The sequence below is a fragment of the Pristiophorus japonicus genome, chromosome 2, assembly GCF_044704955.1.
Source record: "Pristiophorus japonicus isolate sPriJap1 chromosome 2, sPriJap1.hap1, whole genome shotgun sequence".
In the NCBI taxonomy this organism is placed as follows: Eukaryota; Metazoa; Chordata; class Chondrichthyes; family Pristiophoridae; genus Pristiophorus; species Pristiophorus japonicus.
The window spans coordinates 229655450-229676148 of NC_091978.1; the positions used below are offsets into that span (position 1 = coordinate 229655450).

Genomic DNA, 20699 nt, shown 5'->3' on the forward strand with positions numbered 1-20699 from the left:
CTCAATCCACTTAGAATAAGCATCCACAACAACCAAGAACATTTTGCTTAGAAACGGGCCAGCGAAGTCAACGTGGATCCTAGACCACGGTTTGGAGGGCCATGACCACAAACTTAGCGGTGCCTCCCTGGGTGCATTGCTCAGTTGAGAGTATGTGTTGCATTGGCGCACGCAAGACTCCAAATTTGAGTTGATGCTGGGCCACCACACATGGGATCTGGCTATAGCTTTCATCATTACTATGCCTGGGTGGGTACTGTGTAGGTCACGTATGAATGTTTCCCTGCCTTTCTTGGGCAAAACCAGGCGATTACCCCACAAAAGACAGTCCGCCTGTATGGACATTTCGTCTTTACGCCACTGGAACGGCTTGATCTCTTCATGCATCTCCACTGGGACGCTGGACCAGCTCCCATGGAGGACACAGTTTTTTTACAAAGGACAGTAAAAGATCCTGGCTGGTCCAGGTCCTGATTCTGGCAGGCCGTAACGGGTGACTTTTCGTTTTCAAATGCATCCATCACAAAGAGCAAGTCTGCAGGCTGTGCCATTTCCACCCCAGTGGTGGGCAATGGTAGCGGACTGAGGGCGTCAGCACAGTTCTCTGTGCCTGGTCTGTAGCGAATTACATAGTTATATGCAGACAGCGTGAGCACCCATCTTTGGATGCGAGCAGAGGCATTGGTATTGATATCTTTTCTCTCTGAGAATAGCGATAAGAGCGGCTTATGGTCAGTTTCTAACTCGAACTTAAGCCCAAACCGATACTGATGCATTTTGTTTACCCCGTAAATGCATACCAGAGCTTCTTTTTCAATCATGCTGTATGCCCTTTCAGCCTTGGACAAGCTCCTGGACGCATAAGTGACCGGTTGCAATGTTCCCGATTCGTTTGCTTGTTGTAACACACCCGACCCCGTACGAAGATGCATCACAAGCTAGCACTAAACGTTTACAGGGATCATACAAGACAAGCAGTCTGTTGGAACATAACAGATTCCGGGCTTTCTCAAAAGCTGTCTCTTGTGGTTTCCCCCATAGCTAATCATCTCCCTTGCGTAGCACCACGTGTAGAGATTCTAGCAAGGTGCTTAACCTGGGTAGAAAATTACCAAAATAATTGAGGAGTCCCAGGAACGACTGCAGCTCCATCACGTTCTGTGGTCTCGGCGCGTTCTTGATGGCTTCCGTCTTGGCGTCGGTGGGTCTGATGCCGTCTGCCGCGATTCTTCTCCCTAAGAACTCAACCTCTGGCGCCAGGAAAACACACTTTGAGCGTTTCAACCTGAGTCTCTCACAATCTAACCGACTTAGAATCTCTTCCAGGTGCTGCAAGTGCTCGATGGTGTCCCGACCTGTGACCAGTATGTCGTCCTGGTAAACCACGGTGCGCGGAACCGACTTTAGCAGACTCTCCATGTTCCTTTGAAAAATAGCCGCGGCTGATCGAATCCCAAACGGGCATCCATTGTAGATGAACAGACCTTTGTGAGTGTTGATGCAGGTGAGGTCTTTCGAAGATTCCGCCAGCTCCTGCGTCATGTAGGCCGAGGTCAGGTCCAACTTGGTGAACATCTTTCCTCCTGCCAGCATCGTAAATAGGTCGTCAGCCTTGGGTAGCGGGTACTGCTCCTGCAGTGAAAAACGGTTAATCGTTACTTTATAGTCCCCGCAAATTCTGACTGTGCCATCGCCCTTAAGAACTGGAACAATCGGACTGGCCCACTCATTGAACTCCACGGCGTGATGATGCCCTCTCGTTGCAGCCTGTCTAGCTCGATCTCCACTTTCTCTCGCATCATATATGCTGCCGCCCGTACCGTGGATGGGTCGTGTACTGGGAATCAAGTGGATCTGCACCTTCGCCCCCTAGAAACTTCCGATGCCTGGCTCAAACAATGACGGAAACTTGCTCAGAACCTGGGCACATGAGGCGTTGTCGACGGACGAAAGCGCTCGGATGTCGTCCCAGTTCCAGCGGATTTTTCCCAGCCAGCTTCTGCCGAACAATGTGGGACCATCTCCTGGTACTATCCATAATGGTAGTTCATGCACCGCTCCATCATAAAAGACTTTTACTGCTGCGCTGCCAATTACAGGGATCAGCTCTTTAGTGTAAGTTCTCAGTTTGGTGTGAATGGGGCTCAGCTTGGGTCTGTGTGCCTTGTTGCATCACAGCCTGTCAAAGGCCTTTTTGCTCAGGATGGACTGACTCGCACCAGTGTCCAATTCCATGGATACTGGAATCCCGTTCAGTTCAACTTTTAACATGATCGGTGGACATTTCGTGGTGAAGGTGTGTACCCCGTACACTTCTGCCACCTCAGTTTGAGTCTCTAGTTCAGTTTGATCCACCATGGATCGGTCTTTCTCTGCAACGTGGTGGTTTGCACGGTTTGCAGCTCATCTGCACACTCGCTGGAGGTGTCCCATTGTTCCACAGCCTTTGCACGCATAGTGTTTGAAGCGGCATTGATGGACTCGATGATCACCTCCGCTGCGCCAACATGGTGTTAACTGCCTCGCATTAACGCTTGATGGCAGACTCTGGGTCATCTGAGGTCATGCAGCTGTAGGCGTGTATGTTCTGCCACATGCATTCCTGCCTGAAAACGACGTTACTTTTTGTACAAATATTATACAAATAAATCCAACCTGAATAAACATTTATAAGCCCAAAAAAGATTAAATAAACCATCTTCCTACCTGTGTGAAAGTGCTTCAGCGAGGGAGAATTCTGCAGCCGTTCGTGCCGCTGAGCGGGAGGGGGAGCGAGAGAGAGCGGGAGGGGGAGCGAGAGAGAGAGAGAGAGAGAGCGGGGGGGAGGGAGGGAGAGAGAGGGAGAGAGAGGGAGGGAGAGAGAGAGAGGAGAGGGAGAGAGGGAGAGAGAGAGGGGGGAGAGAGGGAGAGAGAGGGAGGGGGAGAGAGAGGGAGGGGGAGAGAGAGGGAGGGGGAGAGAGAGGGAGAGAGAGAGAGGGAGGGAGAGAGAGAGAGAGAGGGAGGAGAGAGATAGAGAGAGGGAGAGAGAGAGAGAAAGAGGGAGGGAGGGAGGGAGAGAAAGGGGGAGAGAGAGAGAGAGAGGGGGAGGGAGAGAGAGAGAGAGAGGGGGAGGGAGAGAGAGAGAGAGAGGGGGAGGGAGAGAGAGAGAGAGGGGGGGGAGAGAGAGAGAGAGGGGGGGAGAGAGGGGGGGGAGCGGGTGTCGGGTCGGGGCGGGGGGGGAGCGGGTCTCGGGTTGGGGCGGGCGGAGCGGGTGTCGGGTCGGGGGGGGGGAGTGGCTGTCGGATCGGGGTGGGGGGGGGGAGCCGGTGTCGGGTCGGGTCTGGTCGGCGGGGTGGCGGGGGGGGGGGGGAGCGGGTGTCGGGTCGGGTCGGGGCGGGGGGGGGAGCGGGTGTCGGGTCTCGGGTTGGGGTGGGGGGGGAGCGGGTGTCGGGTCGGGGGGGGGGGAGTGGGTGTCGGGTCGGGGGGGGGCGGGAGTGGCTGTCGGATCGGGGCGGGGGCGGGAGCGGGTGTCGGGTCGGGGCGGGGGGGGGGAGCGGGTGTCGGGTCGGGGGGGGGGCGGGAGTGGCTGCCGGATCGGGGCGGGGGGGGAGCGGGTGTCGGGTCGGGGGGGGCGGGAGTGGCTGTCGGATCGGGGCGGGGGGGAGCGGGTGTCGGGTCGGGGGGGGGGGGGGGAGCGGGTGTCGGGTCGGGGCGGGGGGGGGAGCGGGTGTCGGGTCGGGGCGGGGGGGGGAGCGGGTGTCGGGTCGGGGCGGGGGGGGGAGCGGGTGTCGGGTCGGGGGGGGGGCGGGAGTGGCTGTCGGATCGGGGCGGGGGGGAGCGGGTGTCGGGTCGGGGGGGGGCGGGAGTGGCTGTCGGATCGGGGCGGGGGGGGAGCGGGTGTCGGGTCGGGGCGGGGGGGGGAGCGGGTGTCGGGTCGGGGCGGGGGGGGGAGCGGGTGTCGGGTCGGGTCTGGTCGGCGGGGGGGGGGGGGGGGGCGCGAATGTCAGGTCTGGTCGGGGGGTGGGGAGCAGGAGCTGGCCATGTGAGGAGCCTCATTCACTCAGCCCCAGTGAGGCCATTCAGCCAGGGCTAGGGGCTGCGTGCTTCGGGCCCCTCCCACACAGTTCGGCGCCTGGAGCTACTGCACTTGCGTGCCCACTGTAGCGCGCATGTGCAGAGGTCCCGGCACTGTTTTCAGCGCAGGGACCTGGCTCCGCCCCCACTACAGCTCGTGCTGGATGCGCCGAGGGCCAGAGGACCTGTAAGTAGGTGGAGAATACTGAGGATTTTTTAGGCGCCGTTTTAGGCGCGAAAAACGGGCGCCCAGCTCAGAGGGGCGCCCGTTTTTTTTCTTGTGGAAACTTGGGCCCCTTATCTCTCTAAAGATGGCAGACCGGATAAGCATTCCATTGAGTTGAGACACAGGCTTCAACCCAATAAGTGGCTTATTTACATAAGAAACATGAATGAACAGTGTTTCATTCAACACAGTAAGGATATATATTTCCCCACACTCCTCAGTGTATAAAAGAAACAAAGACACAATCAGCTTCCTCTCTAAACCAAAGGGTGAATTTCCTGGGAATTCAGCCCCATATTCTCGAATCTCACATTTGCTTGCTATAACCTCAGACCTGTCTGACTCCATAAAACATAAGAACATAAGAAATAGGAGCAGGTGTAGACCATTCAGCACCTCGAAGCTACTCTGCCATTCAATAAGATCATGGCTGATCTTCTACCTCAATCCTGCACTATCACCATATCCCTTAATTCCATTAATAAACAAAAATCTATCGATCTCTGTCTTAAAAATACTCAACGACTGAACCTCCACAGCCCTTTGGTTTAGAGAATTCCAAAGATTCACCACCCTCTAAGTGAAGAAATTTCTCTTCATCTCAGTCCTCCATTTATCAGACTGAAATAGAACTTTAAAACCACTCATCATCATCGTCATCATCATAAGCAGTCCCTCGAAATCGAGGAAGACTTGCTTCCACTCTAAAAGTGAGTTCTCAGGTGGCTGTACAGTCCAATGTGGGAATTACAGTCTCTGTCACAGGTGGGGCAGACAGTGGTTGAAGGAAAGGGGAAGTAGGTGGGGAGCCTGGTTTGCCTGTGCTTGATTTCTGCATGCTCTCGGCGACGAGACTCGAGGTGCTCAGCGCCCTCTCGGATGCTCTTCCTCCATTTTAGGCGGTCTTGGGCCAGGGATTCCCAGGTGCTAGAGGGGATGTTGCACTTTATCAAGGAGGCTTTGAGGGTGTTCTTGAAGCATTTCCTCTGTCCACCTGGGGCTCACTTGCCATGTTGGAGTTCTGAGTAGAGCGCTTGCTTAGGGAGTCTCGTGTCGGGCATGTGGACGATGTGACCCGCCCAACGGAGCTGGTTGAGCCTGCTCAGTGCTTCGATGCTGGGGATGTTGGCCTGAGCGAGAACATTGTCGTTGGTGCGTCTATCCTCCCAATGGATTTGCAGGATCTTGCGGAGGCAGCGTTGGTGGTATTTCTCCACCGCTTTGAGATGTCTGCTGTATATAGTCCATGTTTCTGAGCCATATAGGAGGGCAGTTATCACTACCATAACCTTGATGCCAAATTTGAGGTCCTGGTCTTCAAACACTCTCTTCCTCAGGCGACCGAAGGTTGCGCTGGCACACTGGAGGCGGTGTTGGATCTCATCATCAATGTCTGCCCTTGCTGATAGTAGGCTCCCGAGGTATGGAAAATGGTCCACGTTGTCCAAGGCCATGCCACGGGATAATTGGGGGGCAGTGCTGTGTGGCGGGGTCAGGTTGGTGGAGGACCTTTGTCTTACGGATGTTTAGCGTAAGGACCATGCTTTCATACGCCTTGGTGAAGACGTTGACGATGGCTTGGAGTTCGGCCTCTGAGTGTGCGCAGATGCAAGGGTTGTCTGCGTACTGTAGTTCAATGACAGAGGATGGGATGACCTTGGATCTAGCCTGGAGGTGGTGAAGGTTGAACAGGTTCCCATTGGTTCTATAGTTTAGTTCCACTCCAGCGGGGAGCTTGTTGAGAGTGGCATGGAGCATTGCAGCAAGGAAGATCGATAAAAGCGTTGGTTGCAATGATGCAGCCCTGCTTGACCCCAATCCGGACGTTGGTTGGGTCTATGGTGGATCCGTTGGTCAAGATCACGGTTTGCATGTCATCGTGGAGCAGGTGGAGGATGGTGACAAACTTTTAGGGGCAGCCGAAACGGAGGAGGATGCTCCATAGTTCCTCACGGTTGACAGTGTCAAAGGCCTTTGTGAGGTCAAAGTCATTACAGCTGGTGACTGTGCTTTACAAATACGTAGTCTGCTATTTTGCCCTGTGTGCCTCTCACAGAACTGCCACCATAAATCTGCAAGGTAGATAAGCTGTTCAATAAGCTGCCAATCACAGAGGGTACTAGCCAATTGAGGATTTGTCCCTTCAAAAGGACTCAAATAGCTGCCAATCAAAGTCACCATTCCTATATTGAGCCTATTCTTTGGTGGGTCACTAGGAGGCTTGCAGGGATCAGTCTGACTGTCCCTCCCTCCCCCACATTGTGCAAAATGCTGATTGTCTCTGATATGTTATTATGTGATCATGGAGAGCCTAAGAACATTAGAACATAAGAAATAGGAGCAGGAGTAGGCCATACGGCCCCTCAAGCCTGCTTCACCATTCAATAAGATCATGGCTGATCCGATCATGGACTCAGCTCCACTTCCCTGCCTGCTCTCCATAACCCCTTAACCCCTTATCGTTTAAGAAACTGTCTATTTCTGTCTTACCTTTATTCAATGTTCCAGCTTCCACAGCTCTCTGAGGCAGCGAATTCCACAGATTTACAACCCTCTGAGAGAAGAAATTTCTCCTCATCTCAGTTTTAAATGGGCGGCCCTTATTCTGAGATCATGCCCTCTAGTTCTAGTCTCCCCCATCAGTGGAAACATCCTCTCTGCATCCACCTGGTCAAGCCCCCTCATAGATTTATATGTTTCGATAAAAAACCTCTCATTCTTCTGAATTTCAGTTAGTAGAGGCCCAATCTAATCAACCTTTCCTCATAAGTCAACCCCCTCATTCCCGGAATCAACATATTGAACCTTCTCTGAACTGCCTCCGAAGCAAGTATATCCTTTCATAAATAAGGAAACCAAAACTGTACGCTGTATTCCAGGTGTGGCCGCACCAATATCCTGTATAGCTGTAGCAAGATTTCCATGCATTTATACTCCATCCCCTTTGCAATAAAGGCCAAGATTCCATTGGCCTTCCTTATCACTTGCTGTACCTGCATACTATCTTTTTGTGTTTCATGCACAAGTACCCCCAGGTCTCGCTGTACTGCAGCACTTTGCAATCTTTCCCCATTTAAATAATAACTTGTTCTTTCCAACATTATACTCCACCTGCCAAATTTTTGCCCATTCACTTAGCCTGTCTATGTCCTTTTGCAGATTTTCTGTGTCCTCCTCACACATTGCTTTTCATCCCATCTTTGTATCGTCAGCAAACTTGGCTACGTTACACTCAGTCCCTTCTTCCAAGTCGTTAATATAGATTGTAAATAGCCTGATTGTTGATAGGTCCCCTTGGAGCATAAAACACACCCAGATGTTTCTCTGGAATGTGTAATTACAACCGCCAGTCCAAGTTCTGAGTGACTGTGCAAAGTGTAATTCGAGCCATTTTGACTTCCAGACAGGATAGAGCTCCTCCATCCTTGCCCAAGTTCCTGCCACCCCAACCAGTCCAAGTTGCTGCCGAATCCCAGCCCATGTTCCTGATGCCACCCCCCTCCAGCCCAAGTTCATGCCCCCCAGCCCAAGTTCATGCCCCCCCAGCCCAAGTTTCTGCCCCCCAGCCCAAGTTCCTGAATTCCCCCAGCCCAAGTTCATGCCCCCCAGCCCAAGTTCCTGAATTCCCCCAGCCCAAGTTCCTGCCCCCCAGCCCAAGTTCCTGAATTCCCCCAGCCCAAGTTCATGTCCCCCAGCCCAAGTTCCTGAATTCCCCCAGCCGAAGTTCATGCCCCCCCCAGCCGATGTTCCTGTCCCATTTCAGTCAAAGTTTCTGCCTCCCCCCATCCCAAGTTCATGCCCCATCCCAGCTGAAATTCCTGCCCCATTCCAGCCCAAGTTCTGGATCTTACCCGCCACCTGCCAACACCCCCCTCCCCCCCACCCCGGCCATAGATGGGGCATTGTGTGTGGGTGACGGATTGTTGATAGGTTTATTGGGTATGAAGTGAATAGTAACAGTGTCGTGACTTCCGCATTTCATCCACTCCAATGATGTCCCTTGTAACACACGCACCAATATTTCTGAGAAATCAGGTGTGGGTCTAAAGGGGGTGGAGTTGGAAGAATGTGATCTGTCTTCCCTGAGTTCACTCCCTCCCCCCCGATTCCCTCTCCCCCAGTCTCTCTCCCTCTCTGAGTCTCCGCCCCCCCGCCAGTTTCTCTCCCCCCCACTCGGTCTCTCTCCCCCCCGCAAAGTCTCTCCCACCTCCGATGTTTTCTCCCCCACAGAAGGCTGCGAAAATGCGGCACAGCTCCAGCGGTAATGAGCTCCATGTAGCTCCACAGCGGCAATGAGCCCCACTTCCGGTGTTGGGTTCGAGGAGTCTGCGCATGCGTAGGCGTTGGGGGCGAAATCCGCTCAAAAAACTAGTGCAAATAATCACTCTGTTCTCTAAATATCACTTAAAACCACTATCAAGTGAGCCAAGCCAAACATACATCTTGAGGAAATTCTAATTGACAAATGGCTGTCTGCTAAAAAGAATACTGTGCACAGTCCTGAGAGATAGCAAATGACAGGCTAAATCCAGCATTACAAGAACACAAAAACCCAAGACAGGAAAATTCAACATAGGTAAAAATCAATTTTAGCATTCCCTCTCTGCCTCTTCCCCAGAGAAAGGCAACTGCTTTCATGCTATCAAATGCTTTTGAATATGTACTTAAAAGGTATATTTACTTAATTCATTCAGATTCTACCGAAGTCCAGGAAAGTATGCTGCATTCTCAGCCTGCAAATAAGGAGTATGAGGTGGATCAAATTCAAGCCCAAAGATTTTTGAAAGCAATGGCATATCCTATAGCATCACCCAAGTCTCCAGTTGATATATACAGCACTGTCCTTTTAAATATTTCAATGTGATAAGCTATCTTCTTTCTAAATTGGTCTTAATAAACAGAAATTGCTGGCTGGTTTCTATTAAATTGGTAAGCTAACCCAAAATTGATGGATGAGCATAAGCAAATATATAATGCAAGTTTAACAGAATGAATGTAGTAGGTGTAAATTGAAACTGTTTTGGGGTTTTCAATATCTTTCCAATTAAGAGAACAATTCCCTTGTTGAGTTTTGACTTAAATAGAACTGACTGCAATTCTAAAGCATTGGAAACGATCTAGTATGACGAGTAATTAATGGGACCAGTGCAAATATAACAAATATGTTATGAACTAACATCTAATTTACATGCCACTCCAGCATTAGGTTAACTTGTTTAATTCAGAGAGGATAATTTCAATGTGAAAATTGAACCTCAAACTATATTTGCATTTTCATTTCCCCTGCAGGTATTTATGAGCCGACATTACTTGTACTATTGCAGTGAACCTATCCTGGATGTGAAGATTGCGTTTTGTCAGGTGTGTGTTCCGTACAGGTAAACAAGGTACAGTATTTGTTGAATCATTTTTCCATTTCATTTATGTCTCTTGTGTGATACATGATTCAAAGTGGTGTGTGCAGTCATGTCTAAGATCAAACATAACTGTGTTCTTTCTGTTTTATCATCAGTTATGAAAGAATAATATTGAGTACTTGCAGTGTTCAGACTCATTTAAAGGAGCTGTATTCTTAACTTGGTATTGGCTGGGTGATAGATCACTAATACCTATATTGAGATTCTGATTATGAACAAGCTGACAGATAGAAACATCTGTATATTTTGCTACCATGTATTAGAGAAAATAAAGATAATTTCAAGTAGTACTCTTACAACCCCACAAGTGCCACCATTTGGAATGCGGGTGGGTTAACTAGACTGCAGTTGTACCTACCTCTCTGCCTACAGTTTGCTCTCATTTCCTAGACCGCATATGGAACATTGGAAGACTGGATCTATGCAGCCAGGGGTGATTGGATTAGATTTATTCTCGCAGGCCTCTTGAGAGTGGCATTGGGGAGCGCTCCAATGATGGCCCAGGAGAGTATTAAGCCATATACCCCATACTTGATGCTGGATCTGTGCTTAGTTAGTTGATCTAAGCTGGGGCAGTACTTACAATTGGTCTCAGGACCCTTGGGCTAGGAAAGGGAAATAATCTGCTGGCAAATGCACAAATGGGGACATTGGGTAAGGACAGACTCTGTGATATTCTCCACAGCCGAGTAACCTTCAGCCATTCACTGTCTGGACTTACACACGAAGAATGGCTACTTGGGCAAGATTAGGTTTAATGAAGAGTCAAGAGTCAAGAGTCAATGGGGGTTAGTTTGGTGAAAGGGTAAAAACAAAGTCTGGACTTAACACACAATTTTGGTCCTAATTGCTGATTACCATAATTTGAACTTTTCTGGAGGTGCTAAATCAGACACCTGCAGGTTTAGCACTCAAGTGCTGATTAGACACAATTTTCATGGAGCAGTACATGTGGGTTCCTTGCACCCACTTCCACTGAAGGTGTGGCGTGGGCTGACTGACACACAGCGGAAGGTTTCAACATGGCTCAGGGACCGAGTGAAAGGGCGCACAGGTTCTCGGATGCGGCACTGGAGGTCCTGATGGAGGAGGTCCAGAGGAGGAGGGATGGCCTGTACCCGCAGGGGGGCAGGGCGCCACCTCACTCTCCTGTCCCCCTCTCCTGCAGCAACTGGTGCTGCGCTGCCTGGACACATGTCTTCCTCCCATTCCTCCTGCAGACCAAGGGGGACCCCGAGAAAGGTGCCCATGACCAAGCACTGTCTTTCTGCTGGTGACTCTTATAAGGTAGCGCAGCGCAGCACTCTCTTTTTAAGTGAATTCCTCAGAGAATTTACAGAATAAATGTTGATAGAGTGTTGGTGAAGTCATGACAAAGTGTCCCAGAAAGTCTCCTGATGTCTTTCAAAAGTTATTTTCAAACCGCCAGCAATAAGTAACAGTAAAAGGTGATATACCTTTAAGTAGCACTCGAAATCCTCAGCAACGACTTGTTAACTCCCAATCAGCTGGTCATTTGAAGGACATTCGTTGGGCAGGAGTTGGGCAAATAGCCCAAATCTCTGTGCGTTAATGTCTTTCTCCCGGCAATGCATGCGACATGTCAAAAGATATTTTGATAGATTGCAGATGCCAGTTCTCGATGCATGCACATCACGTGCCAAGAACCAGCATATCTGAGGCCAATTCGGGCGGGCATGCACATCGTACACACCCGGAGAGGCCGCAATTTTCGGACCAATCTGTTTTAGTGATGTTGATAGAAGGATAAATATTGGCCAGGACAATGGGGATAACTCCCCTGCTCTTCTTCAAAATAGTGCAATGAGATCTTTAACGTCCATCTGAGAGCAGACGGGACCTCAGTTTTAAGTCTCATCCAAAAGACGACACCTCCGTGAGGCAGTACTCCCTCAGTACTGATGTCTCCGCAAGATCCTGCAAATCCCCTGAGAGGATAGACGCACCAACGTTAGCGGCCTCGATCGGGCCAACATCCCCAGCATCGAAGCACTGACCACACTCGACCGGCTCTGTTGGGCGGGCCACATTGTTCACATGCCTGACACAAGGCTCCCAAAGCAAACGCTCTATTTGGAACTTCTACACGGCAAGCGAGCCCAAGGTGGGCAGAGAAAACGTTTCAAGGACACCCTCAAAGCCTCCTTGATAAAATGCAACATCCCCACCGACACCTGGGAGTCCCTGGCCAAAGACCGCCCTAAGCGGAGGAAGTGCATCCCGGAGGGCGCTGAGCACCTCGAGTCTCGTCGCCGAGCGCATACAGAAAACAAGCGCAGACAGCGGAAGGAGCATGCGGCAAACCAATCCCGCCCACCCCTTCCTTCAACGACTGTCTGTCCCACCTGCGACACAGACTGTAATTCCCGTATTGGACTATTCAGTCAGCTAAGAACTCACTTTTAGAGTGGAAGCAAACCTTCCTCGATTTCGAGGGATTGCCTATGATGATGATTGGAGTGTCAGCCTAGATATTTGTGTTCAAGTCTCTGGAGTGGGACTTGAACCCACAATCTTCTGATTCAGATGTGAGGGTGGTACCAACTGAGCCACTGGCTGCGGATTTACTGAACATTAAAGAAATAGGAAAATTCTTGACTGGGAGAGCAGCTTTGTGCCAGCTCAAAAGGAGATAGAGCACTATGGAGTACTGAACAAATCTCTGCCACTAGACACTGGTGGTATAGTATGATAAACATAAGGACATAAGAAATAGGAGCCTGCTCAACCATTTAATAAAACCATGGCTGATCTGATCTTGGGCTCAGCTCCACTTCCCTGCCCACTCCCCATAACCCTTCACTTCCTTATCATTCAAAAATCTGCCTATCGCCATCTTAAATATATTCAATGACCCAGCCTCCTCAGCTCTCTGGAGCAGAGAATTCCACAGATTTATAACCCTCTGAGAGAAGAAATTCCTCCTCATCTCAGTTCTAAATCGGGGTCCCCTTATTCTGAAACTATGCCCCCTAGTTCTAGATTCCCCCACGAATGGAAACATCCTCTCTGTTTCTATTTTGTTGAGCCCCCCTCAGTATCTTATATGTTTCAATAAGATCACCTCTCATTCTTCTAAACTCCAATAAGTATAGGCCCAACCTGCTCAACCTTTCTTCATAAGTCAACCCCTTTATCTCCGGAATCAACCTCGTGAACCTTCTCTGAACAGCCTCCAATGCAAGTATATCCCTCCTTAAATAAGGAGACCAAAACTGTATGCAGTACTCCAGGTGTGGTCTCATCAATACCCTGTACAGTTGTAGCAGGACTTCCCTGCTTTTATACTCCACCCCTTTGCAATAAAGGCCAACATTCCATTTACCTTTCTGATTACTTGCTGTACCTGCATACTAACTTTTTGTGTTTCATGCACAAGGATCCCCTGGTTCCTCTGTACTGTAGTATTTTGTAATCTCTCTCCAGTGAAATAATAATTTGCTTTTTTATATTTCCTGACAAAGTAGATAACCTCACACTTTCCCACATTATACTCCATCTGTCAAATGTTTGCCCACTCACTTAGCCTCTCTATATCCCATTGTAGATTCTTTATGTCCTCTTCATAACTTGCTTTCCCACCCATCTTTGTATCATCAGCAAACTTGGCTACATTACACTATAAATAGTTGAAGCCCCAGCATTGATCCCTGTGGCACCTCACTAGTTGCTGTTTGCCAGCCTAAAAATGACCCATTTATCCCGACTCTCTGTTTTCTGTTAGTTAGCCAATCCTCTATCCATGCTAATATATTACCCCATAAGAAAAAAAGGGAGGCTTATGACAGACACTGATGGCTAAATACTGCAGAATCTCTAGAGGAGTATAGAAAGTGCAGGGGTGAAATTAAAAAGGATATTAGGAAAGCAAAGAGAGAACATGAAAAATTCTTAGCAAGTAAATCATAGATGTTTTATAAATATATTGGCCCTGAAATTCTGGCCTCCCGGGGTCCGTACGGAGTGTGTACGGACCCGGGAAGGCATCGGAAAAACCGGTTTTCGGCGCGCAATGCGCATGCGCTGAAAACCAGCTTTTACGATCTGTCAAGTTTCTGGTTTGACAGATCGCACGCATCTCGAGAGCGAGGACATTCCCACGGCAGAGATTGGGCTATTTGCCCATCTCTTGCCCAGCGAATGTCCTTAAAACTATTGCACCTGGTAAAAGCGGGCGCATAGCCTACTCTTACCAGTGTAAGAGTTTAAAAACATATCAAAAACATATTAAAATAAAATTTTAAAATATATATTTATGTTAAAAACTCTGCCCACTCAGGTAATTTTATTTTAAACCATAACGAAAACTTTTTTTAAAGAATCGGCAAATATTTTTTTTTTAAACATTTCTATCAACTTTAATTTCTATAATGTATTATGTGAGGTGTTTTTTTTTGTTTTATGTCGTGTTTGGGTGTTTGGGATGTTTCTCATTCATTGTAACAGGAATTTCAGACTTACGAAACTCCCTTTACTCTGAATGGGAAAATACTTTACCGTGATTGGGTGCCCAGGTCCACGTGACTCCGATGGACGTCCCAACGTGAACACGCTCCATTGCTCGAGGGGCCGTATGGCCTACTCCTGTTCCTATTTCTTATGTTCTTATGTAAAAGGAGGCTTCGAGTCCGGGATCTCTGGCGGGCGTTCGACTAAAAGGTAAATGCGCATCATTTGTCCTATTTTTAGTCGAACACCTGCGGGAAGAAGAAATCGGGATTTCAGAGCCATTAAGAACAAGAGGATAAGTAAAGAAAGGGTAGGGCCTATTAGAGACCACGAAGGTAATCTGTGTGTGGAGGCGGAAGATGTGGGTATGGTTCTTAATGAGTACTTCGTGTCTGTTTTCACAAAAGAGAGGGGCGATGCAGACACTGCTATCGAGGAGGAGAAGTTTGAAATATTAGATGAAATAAACATAGTGAGAGAGGAGGTATTAAAGGGTCTATCAGCTTTGAAAGTGGATTATTCCCTAGGCTTGGATGAAATGTATCCCAGGCTGTTAAGTGAAGCAAAAGAGGAAATAGCAGCGGCTTTGATGATCATTTTCCAATCCTCTCTGGCTTCAGGTATGGTGCCAGAGGACTGGAGGACTGCTAATAAGAACATAAGAACATAAGAATTAGGAACAGGAGTAGGCCATCTAGACCCTCAAGCCTGCTCCGCCATTCAATAAGATCATGGCTGATCTGGTCGTGGACTCAGCTCCACTTACCCGCCCTCTCCCCGTAACCCTTAATTCCCTTATTGCTTAAAAATCTATCTATCTTTGACTTGAAAACATTCAATGAGCTAGCCTCAGTTGCTTCCTTGGGCAGAGAATTCCACAGATTCACAACCCTCTGGGAGAAGAAATTCTTTCTCAACTCGGTTTTAAATTGGCTCCTCCGTATTTTGAGGCTGTGCCCCCTAGTTCTAGTCTCCCCCACCAATGGAAACAACCTCTCTGCCTCTATCTTGTCTATCCCTTTCATGATTTTAAATGTTTCTATAAGATCACCCCTCATCCTTCTGAACTCTAAGGAGTAAAGACCCAGTCTACTCAATCTATCATCATAAGTTAACCCCCTCATTTCTCAAATCAGCCTAGTGAATCGTCTCTGTACCCCTTCCAAAGCTAGTATATCCTTCCTTAAGTAAGGTGACCAAAACTGCACGCAGTACTCCAGGTGCGGCCTTACCAATACCTTATACAGTTGCAGCAACACCTCCCTGCTTTTGTACTCCATCCCTTTCGCAATGAAGGCCAACATTCCATTTGCCTTCCTGATTACCTGCTGCACCTGCAAACTAACCTTTTGGGATTCATGCACAAGGACACCCAGGTCCCTCTGCACCACAGCATGTTGTAATTTCTCCCCATTCAAATAATATTCCCTTTTACTGTTTTTTTTCCCAAGGTGGATGACCTCACACTTTCCGACATTGTATTCCATCTCCCAAACCTTAGCCCATTCGCTTAACCTATCCAAATCTCCTTGTAGCCTCTCTGAGTCCTCTACACAACCCGCTTTCCCACTAATCTTAGTGTCATCTGCAAATTTTGTTGCACTACACTCTGTCCCCTCCTCTAGGTCATCTATGTATATTGTAAACAGTTGTGGTCCCAGCACTGATCCCTGTGGCACACCACTAACCACTGATTTCCAACCGGAAAAGGACCCATTTATCCCGACTCTCAGCTTTCTGTTCGCCAGCCAATTCTCTATCCATGCTAATACATTTCCTCTGACTCCGTGTACCTTTATCTTCTGCAGTAACCTTTTGTGTGGCACCTTATTGAATGCCTTTTGGAAATCTAAATACACCACATCCATCGGTACACCTCTATCCACCATGTCGTTATATCCTCAAAGAATTCCAGTAAATTAGTTAAACATGATTTCCCTTTCATGAATCCATGCTGCGTCTGCTTGATAGAAACATAGAAACATAGAAAATAGGTGCAGGAGCAGGCCATTCAGCCCTTCTAGCCTGCACCGCCATTCAATGAGTTCATGGCTGAACATGAAACTTCAGTACCCACTTCCTGCTTTCTCGCCATAACCCTTGATCCCCCGAGTAGTAAGGACTTCATCTAACTCCCTTTTGAATATATTTAGTGAATTGGCCTCAACTACTTTCTGTGGTAGAGAATTCCACAGGTTCACCACCCTCTGGGTGAAGAAGTTTCTCCTCATCTCGGTCCTAAATGGCTTACCCCTTATCCTCAGACTGTGACCCCTGGTTCTGGACTTCCCCAACATTGGGAACATGCTTCCTGCATCTAACCTGTCTAAACCCGGCAGAATTTTAAACGTTTCCATGAGGTCCCCTCTCATTCTTCTGAACTCCAGTGAATACAAGCCCAGTTGATCCAGTCTTTCTTGATAGGTCAGTTCCGCCATCCCGGGAATCAGTCTGGTGAATCTTCGCTGCACTCCCTCAATAGCAAGAATGTCCTTCCTCAAGTTAGGAGACCAAAACTGTACACAATACTCCAGGTGTGGCCTCACCAAGGCCCTGTACAACTGTAGCAACACCTCCCTGCCCCTGTATTCAAATCCCCTCGCTATGAAGGCCAACATGCCATTTGCTTTCTTAACCGCCTGCTGTACCTGCATGCTAACCTTCAATGACTGATGTACCATGACACCCAGGTCTCATTGCACCTTCCCTTTTCCTAATCTGTCACCATTCAGATAATAGTCTGTCTCTCTGTTTTTACCACCAAAGTGGATAACCTCACATTTATCCACATTATACTTCATCTGCTATGCATTTGCCCACTCACCTAACCTATCCAAGTCACTCTGCAGCCTAATAGCATCCTCCTCGCAGCTCACACTGCCACCCAACTTAGTGTCATCCGCAAATTTGGAGATACTGCATTTAATCCCCTCGTCTAAATCATTAATGTAGAATGTAAACAGCTGGGGCCCCAGCACAGAACCTTGCGGCACCCCACTAGTCACTGCCTGCCATTCTGAAAAGTACCCGTTTACTCCTACTCTTTGCTTCCTGTCTGACAACCAGTTCTCAATCCACATCAGCACACTACCCCCAATCCCATGTGCTTTAACTTTGCACATTAATCTCTTGTGTGGGACCTTGTCGAAAGCCTTCTGAAAATCCAAATACACCACATCAACTGGTTCTCCTTTGTCCACTTTACTGGAAACATCCTCAAAAAATTCCAGAAGATTTGTCAAGCATGATTTCCCTTTCACAAATCCATGCTGACTTGGACCTATCATGTCACCATTTTCCAGATGCACTGCTATGACACCTTTAATAATTGATTGCACTATTCCTATCCAGATGTCCCGCTATTTCTTCCTTAATGATAGTTTCAAGCATTTTCCCCACTACAGATGTTAAACTAACCGGCCTATAGTTACCTGCCTTTTGCCTGCCCCCTTTTTTAAACAGAGGCGTTACATTAGCTGCTCTCCAATCCGCTGGTACCTCCCCAGAGTCCAGAGAATTTTGGTAGATTATAACAAATGCATCTGCTATAACTTCCGCCATCTCTTTTAATACCCTGGGATGCATTTCATTAGGACCAGGGGACTTGTCTATCTTCAATCCCATTAGTCTGTCCAGCACTACCTCCCTAGTGATAGTGATCATCTCAAGGTCCTCCCTTTCCACATTCCTATGACCAGCAATTTTTGGCATGGTTTTTGTGTTTTCCACTGTGAAGACGGAAGCAAAATAATTGTTTAAGGTCTCAGCCATTTCCACATTTCCCATTATTAAATCCCCCTTTTCATCTTCTAAGGGACCAACATTTACTTTAGTCACTCTTTTCTGTTTTATATATCTGTAAAAGCTTTTACTATCTGTTTTTATGTTTTGCGCAAGTTTACCTTCGTAATCTATCTTCCCTTTCTTTATTGCTTTTTTAGTCATTCTTTGCTGTTGCTTAAAATCTTCCCAATCCTCTAGTTTCCCACTAACCTTGGCCACCTTATACGCATTGGTCTTTGATTTGATACTTTCCTTTATTTCCTTGGTTATCCACGGCTGGTTATCTCTTCTCTTGCCGCCCTTCTTTTTCATTGGAATATATAATGTGGTACCTTTGTTTAAGAAGGGAGAAAGGGATAGACCGAGTAATTACAGGCCAGTCAGCCTAACCTCAGTACTGGGAAAATTATTGGAAAAAGTCCTGAAGGACAGGATAAATCTTCACTTAGAAAGACACAGGTTAATCAAGGACAGTCAGCATGGATTTGTTGAGGGAAGGTCGTGTCTGACTAACTTGATTGAATTTTTCGAGGAGTTAACCAGGAGGGTCGATGAGGGCAGTGCGTATGATGTAGTATATATGGACTTTAGCAAAGCTTTTGATAAGGTCCCACATGGTAGACTCGTTACAAAAGTAAAAGCCCATGGAATTCAGAGCAAAGTGACAAGTTGAATCCAATATAGGCTCAGAGGCAAGAAGCAAAGGGTAATGATTGATGGGTGTTTTTGCGACTGGAAGGATGTTTCTAGTGGGGTTCCACAGGGCTCAGTACTAGGTTCCTTGCTTTTTATGGTATACATCAATGATCTAGACTTGAAATGCACGGCCCCCAGCCTGCCAGCACCATCAGAGCAGGACGGGGAGCGGAAGGAGCAGCTTGGCAGCCTGGCCCAGCAGTCTGCGTGGCCCCCGGCCTGCGAGCACCATCGGAGTAGGCCAGGGAGCGGAAAGAGTAGCGTGGCGGCGTACCACTCCAGGGAGCAGCACGTGCTGGATCAGGAGAGCAGTGGCATCAAAGAGGATGACTGGATTGGACATCACCAAGATCCAGGTCGCTGATTGGAATCTGGGCATGTTCTGCAGGAGCGGCGAGGTTGGGGCGAAGGAGCGGCAAAAGATTGTAGAGGGATGGGATTGGGGCCAAGGAGAGGCGTGAGTTCAGAGCCCAGAAGAGGCGAGGGCCCAGGGGCAGCACGGGCCAGCCCACACTGCGATATGTGTGTGCATTAGGTCTGTGCAGCAGAGCTGGTCTCCAGTCGTCTTGGATAACCCTTGCCACTGGACCAAGACCTAGCTCTGTCAAGCCTGAATGGTGGCTGGTATGCAACAGCTACCACACATTAAAAGAATCCAGCACAGGCATCTTCCACACTTCAAGATTTAGTTCGGGACCTGAATATTAGGTCCTTCATTGAAACACCTGTGAACTTTTTGGCGTGGAAGCTAGTCATCCTTAACTCGAGGGACTGTCTATGATGATGATGATGGGACTTGAATATAGGGGGTATGATTAAGAAGTGTGCAGATGATACTAAAATCGGCTATGTGGTTGATAATGAAGAAGAAAGCTGCGGCTTATAGGAAGATATCAATCAACAGGTCAGGTGGGCAGAACAGTGGCAAATGGAATTTAATTCCGAGAAGTGTGATGTAATGCGTTTGGGGAGGGATAACAAGGAAAGGGAAGACACATTAAATGGTAGGACACTGAGAAGTGTAGAGAAACAAAGGGACTTTGGAATGCATGTCCACAGATCCCTGAAGATAGCAGGCCAGATAGATAAGGTGGTTAAGAAGGCATATGGAATGCTTGCCTTTATTAGCCAAGGTATAGAATACAAGAGCAGGGGGTTTATGCTTGAACTATATAAAACACTGGTTAGGTCACAGCTGGAGCACTGTGTGCAGTTCTGGTCACCACAATACAGGAAGGACGTGATTGCACTGGAGAGGGTACAGAGGCGATTAACGAGGAAGTTGCCAAGAGTGGAGAATCTTAGCAATGAGGACAGATTAGATAGGCTGGATTTGTTTTCATTGAACAGAGGAGGCTGAGGGGAGACCTCATTGAGGTGTATAAAATTATGAGGGGCCTAGATATAGTGGATAGAAAGGGCCTATTTCCCTTCGCAGAGGCGTCAACAATCAGGGAGCATAAATTTAAAGCAATTGGTAGAAGGTTTAGAGGGGAGTTGAGGGGAATTTTCTTCATGCAGAGGGTTGTGGGAGTCTGGAACTCATTGCCTGAAAGGCTGGTAGAGGCAGAAACCCTCACCACATTTAAAAAGTATTTGGATGTGCACCTGAAGTGCCGTAACCTGCAGGGTTACGGACCTAGAGCTGGAAAGTGGGATTAGGCTGGATAGCCTCTTGTTGGCCGGCATGGACACGATGGGCCGAAATGGCCTCCTTCTGTGCTGTAACTTCTATGATTCTATGATACCCCGTGAGCTCTTATCTTGTGCAGTAACCTTTTATGTGGCACCTTATCAAATGCCTTCTGGAAATCCAAATATACCACATCCACTGATTCCCACTTATCCACCCTGCTCGTTACATCCTCAAAGAACTCCAGCAAATTTGTCAAACATGATTTCCCTTTCATAATACCATGCTGACTCTGTTTGACTGCATTATGATTTTCCAAATGTCCCGCTACTGCTTCCTTAATAATGGACTCCAGCATTTTCCCAACAACAGATGTTAGGCTAACCGATCTATAGTTTCCTGCTTTCTGTCTCCCTCCTTT

At 48.2% G+C, this 20699-nt stretch overlaps 1 protein-coding gene across 5 annotated transcripts in view; it reads left to right on the plus strand.

Moving 5' to 3' along the window:
* Positions 1–20699, plus strand: part of mapk10 (mitogen-activated protein kinase 10) — a 573858-nt gene that overhangs the window by 188861 nt on the left and 364298 nt on the right. For 2 of the 5 annotated variants that reach the window (XM_070871055.1, XM_070871058.1), the window contains exon 2: positions 9569–9640. In XM_070871055.1, the coding sequence (XP_070727156.1) occupies positions 9569–9640 (72 nt within the window). Of the gene's footprint in view, positions 1–9568; positions 9667–20699 lie in introns of those variants that run through there. The other 3 variants (XM_070871056.1, XM_070871059.1, XM_070871057.1) reach the window with 2 other exon arrangements.